Source organism: Sciurus vulgaris (assembly GCF_902686455.1).
Source record: "Sciurus vulgaris genome assembly, chromosome: X".
Taxonomy (NCBI): domain Eukaryota; kingdom Metazoa; phylum Chordata; class Mammalia; order Rodentia; family Sciuridae; genus Sciurus; species Sciurus vulgaris.
In genome coordinates this window covers 33,525,102-33,549,585 of record NC_136471.1, presented here as the reverse complement: position 1 = coordinate 33,549,585, position 24,484 = coordinate 33,525,102, and the positions used below count along the sequence as shown (strand labels likewise).

At 36.9% G+C, this 24,484-nt stretch overlaps 1 protein-coding gene and 1 pseudogene across 3 annotated transcripts in view; one reads left to right on the top strand and one right to left on the bottom strand.

Moving 5' to 3' along the window:
• Positions 1–24,484, top strand: part of DOCK11 (dedicator of cytokinesis 11) — a 184,681-nt gene that overhangs the window by 137,857 nt on the left and 22,340 nt on the right. For both annotated transcript variants that reach the window (XM_079123323.1, XM_079123324.1), the window contains 6 exons: positions 3,850–4,032; positions 6,658–6,771; positions 9,277–9,492; positions 9,578–9,635; positions 18,859–18,965; positions 23,680–23,802. In XM_079123323.1, the coding sequence (XP_078979449.1) occupies positions 3,850–4,032; positions 6,658–6,771; positions 9,277–9,492; positions 9,578–9,635; positions 18,859–18,965; positions 23,680–23,802 (801 nt within the window). The remainder of the gene's footprint in view (positions 1–3,849; positions 4,033–6,657; positions 6,772–9,276; positions 9,493–9,577; positions 9,636–18,858; positions 18,966–23,679; positions 23,803–24,484) is intronic.
• LOC306650942 (ATP synthase F(0) complex subunit C2, mitochondrial-like) lies at positions 16,259–18,845 on the bottom strand (annotated as a pseudogene). Its single transcript has one exon. The product of its transcript is annotated as an ATP synthase F(0) complex subunit C2, mitochondrial-like (transcript).

Genomic DNA, 24,484 nt, shown 5'->3' with positions numbered 1-24,484 from the left:
AAGTTCCTCCATTTGCTGGTTTTAGTGGTGAACATTTATGATCCCAGCCACTGGGGAGGCTTGGCAGGAGAATTGCAAGTAGGAGGCCAACCTCAGCAGCTTAGCAAGGGCCTGTTTCAAAATAAGAAACCAAAATGGTCTGAGGTTGTAGTTCAGTGGTAGTGCCCTGGGTTCAGTTCCTAGTGCCTAAACAAACAAAAAAGTCACCATTCTTTCTTTTCTTTTTCTCTAACCCTAACCTTAACCCTTTTATTTTCTGTGTGTGGGATTAGAGATTGGACCTACAAATTCACACATGCACAATGCCACTAAACTACACCCCCAGTCCAAATGTTGTTTTCAAATTTCCAACTTTGCCAGTTTTTCTTTTTATTTGCTTCTTTTAAAAAGTCTTACCATGTTGGAAGTATATAAGCCCTTAGTATACTCATTTGTAAGCACTTTGAAAGCAGGAACCAACTTTTTTGACAGTGGTATCTTGTATAGTATCTTGCAAATGACAGGTATCCTTCCTCACAGTGCTACTTGTTTTTGTATTTGAAATTAGAAATGAAGTGAATTTGAAGCTTATTTTAAGTGACATTTTAATTCATTTTCTTTATGAATAAAGAAATCTATGGGGGCTGGGGAGATAGCTCAGCAGGTAGAGTGCTTGCCTTGCAAGCACAAGGCCCTGAGTTCGATCCCCAGTACCACCAAAAAAAAAAAAAAAAAAAAAAGAAATCTATGGAAAACTGAGTTCAACACAAGCATCTTATAAGAAACCAAGGGAAAGAAATTCATAAGCAATTCATTTCATTGTCAGTAGGTAGGTACTTCTTGGATATAGTACTAGAGAGCTTATTGTCCAATAGAGTGAGGCACACACATGAAAACAGATACAAATACCTGCACATAAACAAAAAATATCTGTATAGAAAAACGAGGGTTAAGCATGATAAAAAGAGAAATGCTCTAATTTTGCAATAGTTTATTTGCAGAAGTAGAGCTAGGATTTAGTATGGATTTAACAAAAAATGAAACTACAGATGTAAATGGGGGATAGATCATTGTGTTCTTAAGAGTTGACTTCCTCTTTTAGGCATCAGGTAGCCATGGAAAGGTTTTAAGCAGGGAAGTAACACAACTGGATTTGTATTAAGAGAAAATTGATAAGGGCCAGGTAAAACCTGTATAAAAGTGATGTGCAGTTTGAGCCTCAGCACCACATAAAAATAAATACATAAAATGTATTGTTTACATCTATAATTTAAAAAAACGTGATGTGGAAGAGGGATTGGTGGCAGTGCCAAAGGCAGTAAAAAGACTTGTTGCATTGGGCTAGATAAGAGATGAGGGCTGGAATAAGGCAGTGGCAGTGGATCTGGAAAGACAGATGCAGATGAAGGACATGTTAAAAAAGAACCTTTTAGGATTTGGTCATCAATTCACTAATAACATGATGGTATCTTGGCTGATGGGGGAATATAAGGGAAAATTACATTTTATGGTGAAACTTAATGAGTTCTGTTTTGTGGACGTGTTGAATTTAAGGTGCCTGTGGGATATTTGGATACCCATATCTTTGCTCCAGGGAGGTCTGGATTGAAGAAGTAAGCTTAGTGTCATCTCCCATTCATCCATACTACTTTTATCAAGCACCTTCTTGTGTCGAGAGCTAGTTGGTAGAGATACAGAAGAAGCATACTTTCTGCTCTCAGGAAGCTTTCAGTGTTTTGGGAGGGAGAGAAAAATGAATAAAATAATTAACAAGTATAATAAATTCTAGGAAGGAAACAGGGTGCATAGGCATAGATGCTTCCCAAGTTACAATGGGGTTACATTCCAATAAATTCTTTGAAAATATAGTAAATAAGAATACAGTAAGTCAAAATTGCCTTTAACATACTTATCTAATACCATAGCTTAGTGACACAGTATACTGTAGGTAACATTTATTCCTCCTCCAGGTCATATGACTTACTTCGAGCTGTGGCTCACTGTCACTGCCCAGTATCATGAGAGAGTTTCATATCTAATACTGCTAGCTCAGGAAAAGATCAAAATTCAAAGTACAGTTCCAGCTGAACATGCAGTGCTTTTACGCCATTGCAAAACTCAAATATCCTAAGTTGAACCATCCTAATTTGGAGACCAGCTCATAATGACAAACTTTAGATAAGTTTATCACTTTGAAAAATGAGATTTGAAATGTGAAAAGGGCTGGTCCACATAAGGTCCAGCCTTATGAAAGTTTCATGGAAAAAGATTTTAGGAAGAGGAACATGCATGTGCAAAGGCCTTGAGTCAGGAAAGTTTGGAATATTCTGGAAACTAAAAGACCAGTGTAGCTTGAACATAGTTAAATGGGGAGCATCAGCATACAAGCAGTCATCGAAGTCAACTCTTTGAAGTGGTTTAATTTTTTCTGAAGAGTATGTAGAGGAAGAACCAAAAAAGAAAGTTTAAGAGCAGAACATTGGAAAGAAAGAAAACAGATGGGGTTGGAAGAGGAATCATTGAAGATGAGAGGAAGGAGTCACAGAGGTAGGAAAAGGGCCAAGAAAAATGAGACTGTAGAAGCCACAGGACAAAAGTTTTGCATTGTTATGAAATACAGAGTGGACAAATAGAAAAAAAGCAAAGGGTCCATTAGAATTGACAATTAGGAGGTCATTGATGATTCTGGCCATTGCCTTCTCAAAATAGTGGTATGACAAGAAGACTTACTGTAGGGATTTACCATGCTATAGCTATGTACTCACTTATGTTTATTTTTACACTAGAGTATCTTGTTCAGCAAGAGTTGGCTTAATCTTCTGAAACCATTAATGAGGTTTCCCAATTACCAACCAGAAAATAGTTATTAAGCACCTGTTGTTTACATGATATTGTGCTTGGTATTAAGGTGAGATAAAGAAGGTAGATTCCTATGACATGGGTTTAAATTCAAGGTTCCTAGGAAGTAATTTTGACCTTCTATCTTCACACACCCTGAAAAATATCCATTGTGTACTCTGGAGTAGCTTATTGCTTGCTTGGCTACACCTGTAAGCATGGAAGACTATACAAAACCATATATATATGAACAAAAAGTTCACAAAGGACAAAAGTTTCACATTGTGCATGTGTGTGTGGGTATACACATGCGTGTATATCCACACATATATAAATATATAATATACCATATATTATATATATTTTATGTATATAAAATATATAATGTGCAACAAAGCAGACTGAATACATTTTGAAAGTAACAGTCCACTTGCCTGTTGTGAGAATTAGGTGGTCACTTTAGTACCCTTTCTGCACCAAAATATATCTTAATAGTAATTATAAGTACAGGATGCCCATGTGTGTGCATATACACTTCATATTTTTGTTAAAAGATCAACTTTTGCTGATTAGATTTCAGGTATAATTTTCTCAGCACCTGAAAGTTGATAATATAAGGAACTCTTTAAGTTAATAAGCAAAAAATAACACAGATTGTCCTTCCCATTTTTAAAGCCCCATTTGAGATCCATAATTCATCATTTCAGGCATTCTTCCTTTGAATACATATTATTGAGAACCTAATTGTCATATGTTTCAGACTATCTTGAGCTCTTGTCAGATCTCTAGCATTTATACCAAGTGCCTTTACATTTTGTAGTAACCTATGCACTGACTTGAATTGTTTTATCACTGACACCTGCTGTCTTTATGTTAACTAGTTCAGGCTCTTTTAAGAGGAGAGACCCCTTATGTTGATTTTTGTAACCTTAAAGCACGCAGCATAGTTTCAGGTGTAATAGTCATTTGACATTCAGTTGATTTTATGATTGGGTTTTCTGATACTTATTTCTGCTTTCCTTGTTTCTTTAGTTTCCCTCAGCCTTTTTCAAAGGAAGAGTAAATATGTGTGCTGCGTTTTGTTATGAGGTTTTAAAATGCTGTACCTCAAAGATTAGCTCAACCAGGAATGAAGCATCTGCACTTTTGTATCTTTTGATGAGAAACAACTTTGAGTACACGAAGAGGAAAACCTTTTTGAGGACACATTTGCAGGTCAGTGAAAACCAAAGATCCTCTTCATTGTTTATCTTTTCAATCTTTAGGCTTTAATGAGATCAAGATCCAGAGTGACCCTATCCAATACTGGGTCAGATTTGGCCATCTCGCACTTGATGTAGAGCTGGTTCAAATTGAGATATGTTGAAACTCTAAAATGCACATAGGCTTTTCAAGACTAAGTACATTAAAAAGTAAAATATCTCGTCAGGCGTGGTGGCACACACCTATAATCCCAGTGACTCAGGAGTCTGAGGCAGGAAGATCAGAATTCTGATGTCAGCCTCGGCAGCTTAGTAAGACTTTGTCTCAAATTTAAAAATTAGCACCGTGTGGTGGTGCACACCTATAATCCCAAGGCTAAGGCAGGAGGACTGCAAGTTCAAGGCCAGCCTTAGCAATTAAGTGAGGCCCTGTCTCAAAGACTAAAAAGGGCTGGGTTTGTAGCTCAGTGGTAAAGCACCTGTGGGTTAAATCCTCAGTAACAAATAAATAAAAATAAAAAAGTCCTGGGGTATATTCAGTGATAGAGCATACTGGGTTCAATCCCCAGTATTAAAAATTAAAATATCTCAATTGTTTCATGTTGATTATATGTTGAAAAGATATGTTGTATATGTTAATAGAATATTTTAAACTAAGTTTCACCTGTGTCTTTTCAGTGTGGCTACTAGACAATTTAAACTTGCAAATGTGGTTCACATTATGTTTCCATTGGATAAGGTTGCTCTACAGCATAGGTGTTAAGAGTGCCGGCTGTGGTTCAGAATCTATGGGTAACCTGGAGCAAGTTAACTTCCTTAGCCTCTCAGTACCTTAGTTTAATAGGGGTAAATATTTGTACCTACTTCATAGGGTTTTCAAAAGGATCAGATGAGATGATCTTGTTAGATATTACATAACAGGTAATACAGTTTATGTTTTTTTTCATAATCTAGCATACACACTTATTCATAAAACAAAAGAAATCAACCCAGACCCAGTGGCATGCACCTGTATTCCCAGCTATGTGGGAGTTTGAGGCCAGCCTGGGTGACAGAATTAGACCCCATCTCAAAGAGACAGAGAGAGGGAAAGAGAAATCTCAAGATTTATTGAAAAACAAAGACTTTAGAAAGAGATCTGCCTGGGCTTAATCTGCTACTTGTCTGCTGTGTGACCCTAGGCAAGTGTTCAGTCTGCCTGAACCAGTTTCCTCATCTGTAAGATGAAGCCAAGATATTTCACCTTGCAGGGTTATCATGAGGGTTAAAAATTAAGTGTACATAGTGCCTGGCACAGTACCAAGCACATAGTAGACACATGGTAGTTATTATTCAGCAACCTTCATGTTGTTTTGCTTACTTGATGAAACAGCTCTGAACATAATCAAAATTGGCACTTTGGCTCAGGAGGTCTTTTTGTAACATAGGAAATCCTAATCAGCTTGTTGGAAAATGCCATCAATAAATTGAATATTTAATAATAATAATAATATATGCTTCCTTTAAAAATCTGCCATATGATTACTTTTGCATACAAGAGCCAGTCAGCATTACACATTAGATCTTACACTACTTGCTTTTATATGAAGTGTCACTTGAATAGCCACCTTCCTTCAAAATATTGCTCTGATGAGTGTGCTAGTATACTTAAAGTGACCCATTAGAATCCATTCTTCTGGACCTAAGCATTGTTTCTCTCAAGTCTTTTATTCAAACATAGATGAAGTAATAAATGTGAAGACATAGAACAGTGTCTGGCACACAATATTGCTTAAATGAATTAACTAAGTCCAGCACTGTGGTGCACACCTATAATCCCAGCAACTGGGGAGGCTGAGGCAGGAGGATTGTGAGTTCAAAGCCAGCCTCAGCAACTTAGCAACTCTCTAAGCAACTCAGCAAGACCCTGTCTAAGAATTAAAAATAAAAAGGCCTGGGGATGTGACTCAGTGGTTAGGCACCCCTGGGTTCAATTCCTGGTACCAAAAAAAAAAAAAAAAAAAAAAGAGCTAACTAGTATGTTATGATATCCTTAATCCTGATAACAACTGTATTTATTAGTAATTGCACAAATGAGAAATGTGAGGTACAGAGATATTAGATTACCCGAAGCCATGTAGCGAATAATTGATAAAGTCTAGATTTGACTTGAAGTAAGTTTGAGTCTAGAGTATATATTTCAGTTACTACTACTGTATCCTGCTTCCTAGGGTGAGTGATAAAATATTTAGTCATTAACAGTGTAACAAGAATCATTTTGGCATTCATCTGAGGTAGTCTCACAGATTAAAAAGTACCATCAAAGGCCATTGCACAAACTGCTGTTAAATTGGGTAGGTCTTGGCCAGAAACAAAGAAGGGAATGAAGGCACTGGACTTGGTAATCCAGCACACAAAAATAGACAAGTGAAAAGAAGTGATAAACCATCAAATAAAAACATGATTTATTCCCAAATTTGCCATAACTTCTACCTTACAAGCACATTTAAAATGGAGAACTGATCACCAGTGTATCAGCTTTTTCTGTGTAGAATCTTTCACTGAAGCATTTAATATGAGTGTGTTTTTATACAACAATGAGAATTAGCAGCATTTGTTCAAAATGCATTTGAAAAATAATGTTTGCTTCTTCCCACAGATAATAATTGCTGTAAGCCAGCTGATAGCTGATGTAGCACTAAGTGGAGGATCAAGATTTCAGGAATCTTTATCTATTATCAATAATTTTGCAAATAGTGACAGGCCTATGAAGGTATGTACTCACATTGCATAATAAATTAGAGCCAATTTCACTAGCAGGTTTGTGCTCGTAGAGTAAAGTTGTTATTAAATTCACAACCTTTGATAGTAGAGAATGTGTGTTGAATGTGAGCTTCACAAGGGCTTCATCTTGTGTACCACTAGATCTCTAACACTGCCTGGTACATAGCACATATCCAGTATTAGTTGAATAGATGGATGAATGACTAGACTGTGTATACACAGTGATAATAGCTAATAGAATCTGAATCTTTTTCTGGGGTTGATTTCTAAACCTACTCAGAAAATAAATGCATACTTTCTTTCTTAACAGTTGTATCCAGTTAATATTGGTTAATTAAATGCTGAGTTTGAAATTTGACACAACCTCACATTTTAGAATAGCTAACAGCAATCTCTGATCCATTGCCAGCAGGTGAAGAATGGCACAGAAGGGTTTCATTATTTGTTGGTTTTGTGAGGTTTGAAAATCATCAGTTAGCTCTTTGCAGCTTGGTATAGATACTTATTGGCAAATCCAAGTCCCAGGCTTTCATTCTTAAGCATCAGTTCACTCTGGCCAAACTCAAGACTCCGATCATCATTTCTCTTTCTTACCTATACGTTTAGCATTGTAAAGACTGCATCTGCCACTTTGTTGCCTGGAATACAGGTCCTCATCTTCAGTGATAAAATGTGTTCCAGGGAAGAAGAGGCCATAGCCAGTAAAGGACTTTTCCTCCCAAAGAAATGAATCATTCCCATTCTTGGGAAAGGTCATATTTCAGCATATTTGACAATATTGTATCAAGCCTAAAAAAATTAAAAGCTCACAGTCATAGCATATTTGATGCTTGGGACGTGTAGAATCTATGTACCAAAAAATATTCCCATAGGAATGTTGCTTACACTGAGAAAAACACTGAATAGTGCCAGCCTCTCACAGGCTGGGAAAGTTTGTTTTGAGGTCAGTTCTATTGGTTCCCCTTGGGATCAGTATATGCTCCAAGAATCCCATGAGCATAGAAACAACATATACTGTTTTACTCATACTCTCTTGTTTTTTAGTGCTGGGGGTGCTGGGGATTGAACCCAGGGCCTTGTGCTTGACAGGCAAGCACTCTACAAACTGAGCTATATCCTCACATTATATAGGTAGATTAGCAAATATTTCTAAACAAATGGGGCTTATATTGGTGTTCTTTACCTCGTTTCTGAAATGACTTTTCTCTATTCGGTTAGGATGGTCTTTACCAACAAACTCTGTTACACCAAAATCTGTCTTTTCTTGGTAAATGAAATTTCTATTAGTGAATAAGAAGCGACTAAATGTATATAAAAATAATTAAGGGGCTTAAGAAGATAGTTTTTTTCAAGAAGATAGTTCTTAAAACAATTTCTTCCACATTTTATCATATTCATCTTTAAAAAAGCCCCCTAGCCATACACCCATCCCTTCCTCATCTTCTCCAAATCATACAGATAATCATCATTATCCCAGTGGAGGTTAAGCGGAAGTGATAGGAATTTCTTAACAGTGATTAGGCTAAAGAAGAAACTCTGACTTTGTGATCCCGGGGCTAAAAACACTTTGGGATGTTAATGGTCTCTTTAAACTCTTTGAAGCATTGCATGGTTCCTGACCTCTCATTTGTGTAAGTAGGAATTTTTTGCAGTATGGTTTTCACTTGGTGTATGTAATATTCAGTGGATGGGTTAGCTATGCTTGTCAGTATGGAAAAGTGACTGAAGAACACTAGCCAGACTGCCGGGGTCTAAGTCCTATCTCTACCACTTGCCAATTTTGAAACTTTGGTCAAATTGCTTAACCTCTCTGTGCCTCACATTTCCCATTGGTAAAATGAATGATAATAGCACTTAACTTGCAGGGTGTGGTTGTGCACGCCTGTAATCCCAATGGCTCAGAGGCTGAGATGGGAGGATCGAGAGTTCAAAGCCAGCCTCAGCAAAAGCAAGGCACTGAGCAACTCATTGAGACCCTGTCTCCAAATGAAATACAAAATAGGGTTGGGGATGTGGCTCAGTGGTTGAGCCCTGAGTTCAATTGCTGGTTATCACCCCTCCAAACAAAAAGTACTTAACTTAGAACTTTAATTTGTAAAAATTAAAACATGAAAGAGCACACAGACCAGTGCCTAGTACAAAATATTCTATTAATAACTTTTAATTGCTATTATAAGTAAATGACAAACAGATCACTCCCATGACTGTAGAATTCACAGTGGAAGAGATAGGGTTCAAAGCCATCTAGTCTGGCTCCAAAGGTCATACTTTTATGTACTATGAATGTATTGTCATCAAGTTTAGAGCCTTTCATACCTGAGTTAGTTACATATTTTTGAAATAATTAATTTAAATTCTTTAGACATTCCACAGACAATACAGTACCAAGAATAGTTAAAAAGAAGTAAAACTCATATGTTCCCAGCATTGAATGCTAAGGTTTAGAGCACATTAATGATATTGTTAAACATGTTTTTGTTTATTTTGAAATTAGGCAACTGCTTTTCCCACAGAAGTTAAAGACTTGACCAAGAGGATCCGTACTGTTCTTATGGCCACTGCTCAAATGAAGGAGCATGAGAAAGACCCTGAAATGCTAATTGATCTCCAGTATAGCTTAGCCAAGTCCTATGCCAGCACCCCAGAACTGAGGAAAACCTGGCTTGATAGCATGGCCAAGATTCATGTAAAAAATGGAGATTTTTCAGAGGTGACTACTTAAAGTTTGTTCTAAACATTACCTTTCAAAACCCCTTGAGCATGTTCTGATTTTCTTTCCTATCATCTTTTTTTAGGCTGCAATGTGTTATGTCCATGTAGCAGCTCTGGTTGCTGAATTTCTTCATCGAAAGAGTAAGATATTTCTATTCAGAGATGGGAATTTCATTTAGCACAATAGTTTGTATCTTTGAAGCTTGTGACTATGAATATGATATAATTGAGCTCTGAAAAATATGTTCACCTTAAAAACAGAAGTTGTTATAAAAGATTGTTCATTTTGCCTTCTGCTTTCATAGGAGGTTACAAGTAAGTTAAATAGTATAGGGCCGGGCATGATGCCCAGTGTTTATTTTCTAAGACTGTCTCTCTGGAAGACTGCCACAAATTAAATTCTTCTTAGTGCTCATGAGAAGCTCCACATAATACAGATCACTTATTTCCCCTCAGCCACTTCACCTTCACCAGCAACTGCCCACATACTCTACACCACCACCTTGGTATAAAAAGTGAATCTTGCCCTTGAAGAGCATCAGGACCCAGCAGGTCTGGATTCCTAATTCAAGCTGAGGTTGTAGCTCAGTGGTTGAGCACTTGCCTAGGATGTGTGAGGCTCTGGGTTCAATTCTCAGCACCACATATAAATAAAAAAATAAAATAAAGGTCCATCAACAATTTAAAAAAATATTAAAAGGAAAGATTTCTAATTCAGGAAGGTGTCTGAAATCTTCCCTTTCTAAAAATAGTATTGTTTACTATTATCACCAAAGCAGTAAAACTGTTGTGTTTGGTTTAAAAACTCATTGGCAATGAAGATTTCAATCCAGAAACCTCCCATTATCTATCACGATGTCCAAGTTACTTGCTTTAAGACCAACAAATGGCTAACATCAGCACAAAATGAAAATCAACTTCTGGGAGTCATATTACTCTGGTTTTAGCTATAGAAACAACATTGTTTTGTTTGGATTTTTTTTTCCAATTTCTGAATTCCTACAGTTAACTGTGTATCTTTCAAATCTAAGTCTAAGTGTTCAGTTCTCTCATATAAAACCCATGTGGAGAATGCAAAAAGATTCTTCCAAAAATATTATGATTAAAATGTAGATATATTTTATTTATGTGTTAACACTTGTGTACTAAAATTATTGTGAAGAGCCTATGTGTATGAAATTGGTATGCTCTAAATTTTTCCTTTTAGTACATATTTGGTTTTATTTTATTACTTATGTATTCATTTAGTGCTAGGGATGGGACACTGGGCCTTAAGCATGCTAAACATGTGCTCTATCACTGAGCCTCATCCCCAAACCCCATATGTGGCTTTAAAATGGGAAAAGATTATTAAAATTGGGCCTATTTGAGGTTTTTTTATATTACATCACTGATATGCCAATAAAATTTCAATAGAAATAAATATTGAAATTTCATACCTGTAATTCCAAGTAAACTGACAAATGCAAGAATCCTAGGCATAGTACTAAATATGATTTTAGGTTTGTCTTTCAGAGAAATTAGATCAACACTCTCATCTTTGTAATTAGTAGAAATATGAAATAATAGTTTCATGTCCACTGCGTTAGTCAACTTTCAGCTTTACATTGCTATGACAAAATACTGGAGGAAAATCGACTTAAAGAAGGAAAGCTTTATTTTAGCTGTTTCAGAGGTTTCAATCCATGGTCACTTGGTCTTGTTGCTTTTGACCTGTGGTGAGGCAGTACATGGAGGCTGAAGTATGTGGCAGAGGAAAACTGCTCACCTCATGGTAGCCAAGAAACAGAGGTAGAGTCTGGGGTCCCAATATCTGCTTCAAGAGCACAGCCCCAGTGGTCCACTGCTCCCACCCAGGCTTCACCCCTAATGTTTTCTCCACCTCCCAATAACTACATCAGCTGGGAACCAAATCTTCAACCCATGAGCTTTGGGGGACAAAAAACAAAAAAAAATGTTTTTTGTTTTTTGGTACTGGATATTGAACCCAGGGGTACTCGACCACTGAGCCACATCCCCAGCCCTTTTTTGTATTTTATTTAGTGATAGGGTCTCACTTAGTGCCTTGCTAAGTTGCTGAGGTTGACTTTGAACTTGTGATTCTCCTGCCTCAGCCTCTAAAGCCACTGGAATTACAGGCATGTGTCACTGTGCTGGGCACTTTGGAGGACATTTAAGATCCAAACCATAATGTCCATCAAGTACAAAATTACACCCTTTAGATTTTGAAATTAGCTCAATATATTGAAAAATATTTCCCTAGAATTTTTTTCACAAGTACGAAGACCTTAAAACTAAGCAGAAATCAATAATTATTTATCTCCATTATCAATCTTTAAGAATTAGAAACGTAACTTCTTTTTGTGGTTGTTTGGATACTAGCACAAGGCAGTGCTACTCTAACCACCAAACTGTGACATTTTAACACCTAATTTTAAGTGGAAATATTTCTAAGTAACCATTTAAACATATCACAGTACCCTCAAGTCTTTCTAGAATTTATCCTTCGTAGAAATCAGAGAGTCCTTGGCTGAGGAGGAAAAAAAAGTGTTGTTTTGCATTTCAAACTAAAATTGTTACACTTAAGAGAAGTTTACATATTTATTTATAGGTGCCATCTCTTTTTAAACCTGGGAAATTCTACTTGCTTAAATTAGAAAACCTTATTCTAAAGGGGTGGTGGTAATAAAGTCCTCAGGGATTTGCTCTCTAAACTTGAGTGATTTAAATGATCCAAAACACCTTCTTTTGTTAATCAGCTGATCAAACTATGGTATGACTATACCAAGGTAGACTACTCATCTAAAATACAAGTTAAAAAAACAATCCATTAACAAGCCATCCAGTCAGAGAACTCAAAAGGCTCTTTGCAGTTTAGCTGCAGATATTTACAGAGTAAATGTCACCTGGGCTGTCCTTGAATTTGTGGTCCTCCTGCTTCAGCCTCCCAAGTAGCTGGGATTATAGGTATACACTGCTGCACCCAGCCAAGACCAACTTATTTAACAAACATGATTGGGCAACTCAAGAACTCTTTGTTTTCTATCACGTGTCCTTTGATAATGAAGACAAAAATCAAGGGAAAGTTAATCCCTGACATTTATCCATTGCCAAAAATGTTCTGTTTTCTTAAGTTCCTAAGCTATTTCTCTTGAAATCCATTATAAAACACTTTTTATCAAGATGGAATAAAACACTACTTATCAGCTGACAAATTGGCAGCAGACGTTCTACTGTTTATACTTTTTAAAAAAGTTTATCGTACTGGATAGTTACCTAAGTAGGCAAGGCCTTGGGGCCCGGGCCCCTAGGGGTGACTTAGTGGGGAACCAGTTCCAGATCCTTCTCTTTGTTGTTTCCTGCACTGAACTGACAGGGAAAGAGAAAGGAAGTATACAATTCTTTCTATCCCCTCCTTACCCTCAAACTTCTTTCAGGCAGCCTGAGTTCTTGCTTTTTCTACCTAAAGAGACCTTATAGATTCTCACTCACTTCCCTTTACCTAAGTCACCTCTAAGTGGCAGTACTTTGTGTTTGCTACTATTCTACCCCCAAAAAATATAAACTAAAAACAAACCAGCAGTCTGGGGATATATCTCAGTAATTAGAGAACTTGTCTAGTGTCTTCAAGGCCCTGAGTTTGATCCCCAGCACCACAATAAAAATAAATAAAAACAAGTCAGACTTTTCGTACTTCTGTTTGTCTGAGAATCTTAAAATTTCTGGGTCACATACCCTGAAAGCTAGACTTTGACATGCTTTTCTCTTATGAGAGAAGGCACAACTTTCCCCCAGGGAAGTCAAGAGTCAAGTTTTTGCATTCTTCCACCACCACATAGCATGGTAAGTTCAGTAAAGCGCCCAGCCTGCAGGGCTCCCCCCTAAGCCCAGGAAATGGAATTTTCTTTTCCATAGAATCTGTTCTACTCATTCCTTATAGGGTAATGTTGCTCTCTTTCTCAAGTCTTGATACCCAGTATCTGATAGCTAAAGTTCCACAAAGCTTTTTATTTCCGTATTCTTTCCCAGTCCCTGCTATTTCCCTTCATGCTTTTTCCCCAGGATTCTTACCTCTTATCCTTCTTCTGACTAGCAGTCATATGTTATCAGGGTTAGGTTGCTACCATATTCTCCAAAATCCTCCCACTTTTTCATGTAATCACTTATACTCAGTGTAGTGGTCCCTAACTGGACAGTTTCCATCTTGCTTTCCCTAGGACAGCATTCAGGAACATGGAAGCAACAGCTTAGAAATAAGTCATTGGGCATATATTTTGGGATAATACACTGAGCAAAAATAGTGGACTCTGAAGCTGAAAATTCACGTTTATGTTAGGTGATGTGGGCAACAAATTCCCAAACCGGTTATCAACCTTTCTTGCTCTTGAGACAAAGCATCATTTATACTACTTGTAGTTAAGATACACAACACAAGACTCTCACAGAATTCTTTTAGCCTCATCTAACCGCAGGCATTGAAGTGTGCCTCTCTTTGTCTTCCTCTAAATCATGGCATTCTACAAAAATCCTAGATTTGGGAATGTTTGAATAATCCGTTCTGAATAAACAGGAATTTCTCCCCAGTTTGGGACCTGACTGCCCAAGACTTTGGGGGATTGACTTCTTCTTTGATTAAGAATACATGTTTTATCTCTTCAGTCTTGGGCCTTCTCTATTATCTAGCTCTTGATTTCATGGAGTTGATCAAGTGGGATGTTTTAAGTCTTGAAAAGTTCCAATGCTGTGCTATTTAGAGTGTTCCACAGACCAGCTGCTAGTCTAGGAACTGTTTGTTAATGGTTCACGACAAGATAAAGAATCTTGTCCTGAATGTAAATCAGCTGTGTCACTAAATATGCTGTTTAGTCTAACTGACTTTTGTTTTCATAGACTGTTGATAAAGGAAAAGAAAAGTTGATTTATATTCTGGAGAAAGTTTCTCATTTGTGGTGCAGTACTTCATTTTGTTTTTGTTTTTTATTTTTTTGCTGACTAAATTTTATAAGTAATAAACTGAGCTTTTAAAGAGTTTTAGATTGATAGAAGAATTTTTCATTTCTTACATATAAAATATGCAACTTTGGGTTCATATACTAACAATTTTTCATAGAAACAAGCAAGTTTTTATTATTAAGAACTACATTTAGGTGGTTGCGCACCACAGGAAATTTGAGGTATTTATCAGATGTTATGATGGCTCTGTCACCTAACAAATTTTTTATTACATAGTTATTTGGGGTGAAGCCTGGGCTATAACATGTGGAGTACATGATAAAACTTGATAACATAAGCAGTTACAACATTTTTTTATGCCATCAATCCCACAAACTGCCTTTTCAAACTCATATTTCTCTACCTTTTTATTCTGTGATCTTCTCTGAAAAATACCATAATTTTAATTAAGCAGAACAATAGGATTCATTTTGACATAATTATAAAAGCATGGAATATAATTTGTTTTAAATTAGTCCCCAGTACTTTCTCTTTCCCTCCTCTTCTCCTTCTCCCTGTTCCCTTCCCTCTATTCTACTGATCTTTCTGTTGAAAAGTACCAAAATTTGACTAAAATTATTATGTGCTCATTTGTAAAGATATTTGTCCTCCCATGGTAACTACAATAGTGTTCACAATAGCCAAGTTCTGGAATCCACCCAAGTATCTGGTAACATGAGAGAAAATGAGACCTTCTCTGCTAGCTACTCAAGAAAAAAATCCAGAAGCTATGGCAGCAAAGTCCCTTTCTCAGTCTTCAGGGCCAGTGTGTTCTCCCCATGGACACATCCCCAAGTCAGCCCAGAGCCCCAGCACCTCCTCAGGCCAGTCCTGAGGGAAGCAAGATGATGGTCTAGTACTTTGAATAGAACTTTCTAGAGGCCTTTTACAGACCATTTTAGGCATGCTAATACTCAGAAATGAAATGCTTTATGATCTCTGTTCAGTAACTTATATTAACTAATTTCTTTATACAAAAAAATGACCCTAAAATCTGGTGGATCCAAGTAAACATAACTTTGCATTTCTCCCTTTTCTTCTCTTCTATTTTCAGTATTGGGGATTGAACTCAGGGGCTTAACCACTGAGCCACATCCACAGCCCTTTTTTTTTGTATTTTATTTAGAGACAGGGTCTCACTGAGTTGCTTAGGGCCTCCCTAAGTTGCTGAGGCTGGCTTTGAACTCTATCCTCCTGCCTCAGCCACCGGAGCTGCTGGGATTACAGGCATGTGCCATTGCACCCGGCTTATCCCTTCTTTTTTTTTAAATTTATATTATTGTTTCTTTTTAGTTGTACATGACAGTAGACTCAATTTTGATAAATTATAAATGCACAGGATATCTCTTATTCTAATTAGGACTGCATTCTTATGGGTGGGCATGATGGTGGGGTTCACTTAGGTATTTTCATTTATGTACATAGGAAAATGATGTAAGATTTATTCTACTGTATTTCCTCTTCCTGTCCCCCACCCTTCCTTTTGTTTCCCTTTGTCTAATCTGTTGAACTTCTCTTCTTACCCTCCCCACCATTTATTGTGGTTTTCCACATACCAGCAAAAACATTCAACCTTTGTTTTCTTTTTTTTTTTTTTTGGAATTTTTTTTTTTTTTTTGGTTTGTCTTAGTTTGCTTAGCATGATATTCTCCAGATTTATCCATTTATTGGCAAATGTCATAAAGTCCCTCTTATTTATGGCTGTATTTCTCCCGACTTAAAAATACACTACAAAATAACCATGGGTATCAGGCTTGGTGGCACACACCTGTAGCCCCAGCTACTCAGGAAACTGAGGCAGGAAGATCACTTGAGGTCATGAGTTTAGAGGGCAGACTGGCTAACATAGTGAGATCTGCATCTCAAAAATATAATAATAGCCCAATCTTCCCGCATGAGATAACCATCTCTCATAGAATTGCAATAGTCATGTTCTACCAAGTATCTTACCTAGAAGATGTATATCTAGTTAGATTTAATTTAGACAAGATGAATTGGCAAATTCCCATACATAATCTTTTTTCCACCAGAATTCTGAAAAATCTCTTCAACAAGAGATCTGACTTTCTTTTTCTTTTTCTTTTCTTTTTCTGGTTGTCTTTTTTTTTTTTTTTTTTTTTGGTGCCAGAGATTGAACCCAGGAGTTCTTAACCACTGAACCACATGCCCAGCCATCCATTTTTTTATTTTTTATTTTGAGACCGGGTCTCACTAGATTGCTTACAGTCTGGCTAAGTTGCTGAGATTATCTTCAAACCTGTCATCCTCCTGCCTCAGCCTCCTGAGCCACTGGGATTATAGTAGTATGCCACTGTACCTGGCTGAGGTCTGGTTTTCTTGAACCTATTTTTCTTCCCCAACCTCTACTCCCAGGGAGATTACCAGAAACTTGAGTTGTGAGTAAAGTTTATTATTCCTAAGAATTGCTACTAAAGATGTTATAGGACAATAGATTAAAATAATTGTTTGTTTAGCCACTATCAGAATAAAACTTTTTAATGGATTGACAGAAGTATGGTATAAGAAATCTGAATTTTCCTTGAACTCTAAAGTTAGAGCCAGCTTAGATATGGTTAAAGGTTGCCACTGCAGAATTGTTTGGACCAGAATCAGTAGGGCAACTATGTAGCCTTCAACACCTAACCTCTTGCTTGGAAGTAAGAGTTGGTTCACAGTCCTACAGCAGTTCTTTTCAGCTTGGGTTCGCTTCCTGATTTCCAGGGATTCAGGTGACAGCACTTATTTTATTCTGCCTTGGGAAAATTAGTTTACTTATTTGTAGGCCTTTTTGATCATAATAATTCGTTGAATATTTCTTATGTGCAAGGCTGTGTTCTAAACACTTTACATTTCATTAATTCCTACAAAGTAGCTATTATTCCTGTTTCACAGATGATGAAACATTTTACAATCCCAGGGAGATAAATTTCTCCAAAATCATAGTTAGTGGTAGAGCTAGGTCTAATTTTAATTCCAAAAACCTGTGGCTCTTTGAATGTCCCATCGTGTGTCTCCCAAGAATGGTACATTCATGCCTTCCTTCCATCTGTTTTATTTCCTGCCTCTCTTACAAGTCCTAAACTAGGCCTCCTCCAACAACTCACTTCCTTTTCCAGTTCTCAGTGAAATTAGACCCTCAAGATGATTACCAAAAGTCATTTAGTGGTTACCTGAGAAGTGCCTGCCCCCTTGTTTAGATGATGTATCACAAATGTTCATAGAACCAAAGTTTAAATTTTAGAATCACACTAGGAACATACATACTAGCCATTGAAGATACTACATAGAGCCAACACAGTGGTGCAGGCCTGTAATCTCAGCCTCTCAGGAGATCGAGGCAGGAGGATTACAAGTTTGAGGCCAGCCTCAGCATCTTAGTGAGCTTCCCAGCAACTGAGCAAGACCCTGTCTCAAAACAAAAAGGGATGGGGAATGTAGCTCAGTTGTAGAGCACCCCTGAGTTCAATCCCCAGTACCTGCCTCCTCCCCCAAAAAAGAGCATGGTGCATAGTCAAAGAATAAAACTTATTCTTAAGTAACTTGGGCTTACTTTTTGTTGAGAATGTGTAATAGCTGGAAATAATTTATAAAATTCAGTCTTTGTGATTAAAACTTGTATTTATGACTTTGATCTTTCCCAAAACATCTGTGTTTATAGAAAGGTAGCCAATCCTTAGAAGGCTCTCTGTTATTTACCAAATATTTTTCTTATTAGTACAGTTTTTATTTGTTTTCCCTTTGTCAATCCCTGAACCAACCACTTTCCCCAGAATGTCTGGGGACGTAAAGGAAAGGGAACATCCAGGGAAGATGAGACATGAGAGAAAGAATGGGAGGTGGAGAATGATGAAGAAGATAAGAAAGGCCACCATCAGGCAAAAGAGCCCCATGGCCTCTGAGAGAGCAAAGTCCAGAATGGCATAGGAGAAGAGCTGTAACTTGAGAGAAGGGTTCTGAGCATAACCAATGATAAGACTCCCAAACAGTCCCAATCCCAGCACCAGAGTCACCCCAACTGTGGCAGCCTCAGCCCCAGTGAACTTGGCTGCTGTGTCAGTGTCCCTTTAAATGGTGCTGATTTCCCTAACTGCAATTAGGGATAAATGAAGTCAGGGGACATGGGACTGCCAAGCTGCTGAGGCTCTCATGTGTCAGTGTCTCTGGTCAATTCAGCATCACTGCAGTTAGTGGTCTACTCAGCAACTGAGAAATGCTTCTGACCAAGGAGGGGATGGAGAGGAACTTGTAGCAGGTGTACATTTTCAGGGGGTGAGGGGCTGTGGCAAGAGAGGTACTCCCAGTACAAAGAAGACAGCACTAAACACTTTTTTAATAAATGTACTCCATTGCTTTTCTTTTTTCCCCCACACAGAATTATTTCCTAATGGATGTTCAGCCTTCAAGAAAATTACTCCCAATATAGATGAAGAAGGAGCAATGAAAGAAGATGCTGGGATGATGGATGTCCATTATAGTGAAGTAAGATCCCAGGGCTTGCATTGCCAGTTATATAAATTTGATTTCTTAAAATTTATTTATATTAAAAAATTATTGCAGCTAACTTATGTTGATGGTAACTAAGGACTAATGATCTTTGAATATAAAACCCTCCCAGGCCAAGTGGTTTCTTCTTAGAATGTAGAGCCTCATCTCTGGAATTGCTTGAATTATTGAGTTTTAGAAATGCAACACCACCATACTTAAATCACTATTCCAGTAACCAGATAAGAGTCAACATATAGGAAAATCTCAAAAAAAAAAATAGATTTGACACTGTTATTTTACTTCAGTTGAGCAAAGTATATATAAAAGTATTAAGAATGTAAATTCCCTGTTCTACGATTCATGTGGGTAGTGAAAAGTGTCAGTTGTCGATTAACCAATAAAGATTTATTGAGCCCTGACTTATGCTCAAGACTCTGAACTTGGCGATAAAAGGGCTATAAAATAAATATGGCTGGTCCCTTACCTCCAAGATCTACTGAAGCAATAATATACCTACTCAAAATGCAAAAAAGCAAAACAGTACCATTTGAATAATATAGACAATATGTGTCATACAAAGTGACAAGTGAGAGAGATGCCTTTAAGCTGAGGTGGAACAGACATATTAATGAGAATGGAGTTTGAAAGATGAGGCCAATCTGAAGATATTCTAACAGAGAAGAATAGCAGGAACAAAAGCTAAGAGGTAGAAATGCATAAGCCACATTTGAGGCACAGTGAGTGGATCTTTTTTGCAAAACTAGTGGATTCACATAGAGAAGAGTAGTAATTGAGGCCAAATTTTGAGAAGATGTGAATGTTTAAGATTTATCCAGTGGAATTTTGAAATTCTCTCAAAGATTTTTTTATAATTTTTATTTGTTCTTTTTAGTTACATATAACAGTAGAATCTATTTTGATCTATTTTTACAACCATGGAATGTATCTTATTCTAAGTAGAATTCAAGTCTCATGGATGTACATGATTTCAAGATTTTTGAGGGCTGGGGAGATAGCTCAGTCAGTAGAGTGCTTGCCTTGCAAGAACAAAGCCCTGGGTTCGATCCCCAGCACCACAAAAAAAAAAAAAAAAAAAAAAAAAAAAAAAAGATTTTTGCTGAATAGTGACAAGATGAAAGCACGTAGAGAAAGTTAATTTGGTGGTAATGTAGGAGATGTATCAAGGTAGATGGATAGGGGCTGGAAGCAAAGGCTAGAGGGAAGAGAGCCATCATTGTTCAGATGTGAGGCAGTTAGGGCCTAAACCAGAATAGTGAAAGATTACAGAAATACCCTGGGGAAGGAAGGAAGGAAGACTTGCTGGATGTGGGAGGCAAAGAGTCGAAAGTAGCTTTAAGAAGTGTGGATGGGCTGGGGAGATAGCTCAGCTGGTAGAGTACTTGCCTCGCAAGCACAAGGCCCTGAGTTTGATTCCCCAGTACCGCAAAAAAAAAAAAAAAAAAAAAAAAAAAAAAGAAGAAGTGTGTATATTATGGGAAAATGATAGATATATGGCTTTGAAGGGAACAAGATGAAATCTATTTTAGATGTGAGTTGAACTTGAAGTGAAAGATTATCAAAGTGGAAATAATCATGAGGTCATTAGAAATGTGGAACTGAATCTAAAGAGAGATAGATCACAGAAAGAAACATCTGGAAGTCATATCCTTGGAAGAACCAAAGCAGGGTGAGTATAGGACATAACATGGCAAGTGAAGACCAGAGAACCAAGGACTGATCCTTGGGGAAAAGTTCACAATTAAGGAGTAGGAACATGAAAAAGGGAAAAGCACAGAGTCTGAAGGGGTTGTAGTCCCATAAAATAATGTTCTTAAAGTTCTCTTAAGAAATACAAGCATTCAAGAGGCTAGGGATGTAGCTCGATGGTAGAGTTCTTGTCTAGCATGCATAAAGCCTTGAGTTCAATTCCCAGTACTGCAGAGAGAGAGAGAGACAGACAGACAGACAGACAGAGACAGACAAAGAAAAGGAAGTATAAGCCATCAGGTTAAAGGTGCTGTAATACACATTTTTTGTTGTTGTTCCCAATTCTAATATAAAAGTGTTCTACCTTTAGTCTTTTAAGTAGATGGTCTTTAACTGAGAGCATAGAAGTTCTATTCCTTGTTTCCTGAGTTCTTTTTAATATTATGAATGGATATTGAGGGATTTTTTTTTCAATTGCTTTTTTCTGTATCTGTTGAAGGTAATATTATTTTTTTCTTTTATTAGGTTTATGTGGCAGTTTACTATTTTTTTCTAATTCTTTTTTAAGAGAAAATGTTCTTTGAAAATACCTTTATTTTGTTTATTTGCTTTTACATGGTGCTTAGGTTCAAACCCAGTGTCTCACATGTGCTAGCAAAGCACTCCACAATTGGCCACAACCACGGTCCTTTTTTCTAATTCTTAACCAACTTTACATTCCTGGGTTAAACATCAATAGATTGTAACTGATTTTTAATTCCCCAAAGTTCATGCTTTCACTGCTGCTGGAAATTTTGGTTTGGCTATTACTTCTTAATAAACTGGTCCTTTATACAAGTAGCAACATTTATTGAACACCTGCTATACTATCACTGTCCTAGTTTCTGGAGAAACCAACATAAATAAGATACTGTTCCTGATCTTCAAGAGTCACAGCCTATTTGGAAACTCAGATACTTAGACAAGGCAAATATTATACAAGAGTTAAATATTTACCCAAAGAATTAACAGTTGGAAATAAGGTATCTAGTGTCTTGCCTACCCTATGTTGAAGGATTCTGAAAGAGGTGCTACTTAAGCTATTATAAAGAGATAACCTAGTGGAAGGGATTAAAGGGCAGAGGGCATAGCAAGAATAAAGACACAAAACTAAGACACACCCGGGTTCAGAAGAACCAATAGCAGTTCACTGTTATTAGAGCATAAATTACAAGACTTGGCATGTTGAATTAGGGGATTATAGAAGCCTCAACATTGCAAGCTTTATATGCCAAATGAAAGAGCTTCTCCCTTGTTCTGTGAATGACAGGGACATTCTCAAATTTTAATGAGTGACATGATCAGGTTTGCATTTTAATCAGATCTCTGTGACATATGTGTAGAGGATGTATTTGAAAGTGCTGGAAGCAGGAATATCAGGAAAAACAGCAGAATCTTGAACCTTAGCAATAAATGTAGAAACGGACAGGAAGGGTCAGATTTGAAAAATATTTGGAAAATAAAACTTAAGGACTTGGCAATGAATTCTTCGAGGATAAGTAAAGAAAGAGGATGCATTTATTTCCTAGGTGTTTTAGTCTATCTGGGCTGTTGTAACAAAACACCCTAGACTGGGTAGTTTATTAACAACAGAAATTGATTTCTCACAGTTCCAGATGCTGGCAAATCAAAAATCAAGTCACCAATAGATTCAGTGTCTGTTGAGGGTCTATTTCCTGGTTCATAGAAGGTATTTTCTCTCTGAAATCCACCCCACCCTTCTTTTTGGTACTGAGGATTGAACCCAGAGTCAGTTTACCACTGAGGTGTACATCCCCAGCCCTTTTTTTTGTTCTTTATTTTAAGACAGTCTATGTTGCCACCTTGCCATTGTCTTGCCTAAGCCTCCCGAGTCTCTGGGATTATATGTATGTGTCACTATACCTGGCAGGATAGACAATGTCTATCATGAACTATTTTCATATCATTCTCACTAATTTTATTTTTAAAATATTTTTTTTAGTTTTAGATGGACACAATACCTTTATTTCATTTATTTTTATGTGGTGCTAAGGGTTGAACCCAGTACCTCACACATGGCAAGTTCACCACCACTGAGCTACAACCCCAGCCCCAGCCCCATCCTCATTAATTTTAGAATCAACAATTATGAAAGGAAGTGTTCTTTACCAAGAACATTTTAATGCATCATTTTAATAAACACCTAAATCACTAATATGATAGTGTGAAAAAACTGTCACATTTTTAAAAGACCATTATTATGTATCAATGTAGTTTCAACATAAAAGAAAAATAATGGCTATATATAGGCTTAGTAGAATTTACTTTCTTAGCAGTAGTCATCCTCTATTTTTATTAGCACATATTAATTGTACATATTAATATGACTCAGTATGATATTTCCATACATGCATACAACATGCATTGATCATATCCAAAACCCTTCTTCTATCTTTGCCTCCCACTCTGACACCCCAGAACACTTCCTTCCCAGTCCCTGGTAATCGCTATTCTACTTTCAAGCCAACTTGGTCATCCTCAATTTGGAACCAACATTGTGTTCCCTTTTAAAGATACTCCTTCTCATTGTGTACCATCTACAAGTACAGTTAGCCTTTGTTAGCCTTTTGAATAAACAAAATAGATACAGTTTACTATTGTCAACATTAACTTCATATTTTAAGAATATTTCTAATTTCAAATATTTATATAGGAAATATAGTCATGGAGCTGGGATGTGTAGCTCAGTGGTAGACTGCTTGCCTAACATGCATAAGACCCTGGATTTTATCCCTAGCACTAGAAAGAAAGGAAGAAAGAGAGGAAAGGAGGGAGGAAGGATATATAGTCTTATAAGTATACTCCTGTGCATTTTATTGAATTTGGTACATTTTGTTTGTTCTTTATTAGCTTAAAATAGTTAGACATTTATTTGTCCAAAACTCTCAAACTATTTTTAATTCCTTACTGCATTTTCTCCAATTCATTTCTCTTAATGCAGGAAGTTTTGCTGGAGTTGCTAGAACAATGTGTGGATGGTTTATGGAAGGCAGAACGTTATGAAGTAATTTCTGAGATTTCCAAGTTGATCATTCCAATTTATGAGAAACGTCGTGAGTTTGAGGTAGCCAATTTACATATTTTTGTAATTGACTTATGTATTTTATTTCAGTCCTGAGAAAACATTAATATAGTTATGTTACTATCACTCTACTTCCTGTCTTCTCAAGATTAGAAGGTTCATTACATTATAACATTTGTATTTCATTATAGAATATAGATATTTAACTTAGTGTAACTTTTTTGACACATGAATACAATATGAAAGTTACAATCCAGGCTGGAGATGTAATTAAGCAGTAGAATGCTTGCCTAGCATACACAAGGCTCTGGGCTCAATCCCTAGCACCACAAAAAAAATTTACAAACCTTTAAAATGTTAAAATATAAGATTAATATCTTGCCTTATATTTATATACCTTTACTAAAAGAAGTTAAAGCTAAAAAAAGTCAAGACATAAATTGAAATTGAAATTAGATTGGCAGTTTCTTTTTTTCTTTCTTTCTTTTTTTTTTTTTTTGTTACTAGGGATTGAATCCAGGGGTGCTCTATCACTGAGCTAAATCCCCAGCCCCTTTTATTTATTTTTAAAGTTTTGAAACAGGGTCTTACTGAGTTGCTGAGGCTGACCCCAAACTTGTGATTCTTCTGCCTCAGCCTCCCAAGTCACTGGGATTATAGGCCTGTGCCTCCATGCCCAGCCAAACCAGTGGTTCTCAAAATATTTTCATCGAGCATCCTCCAC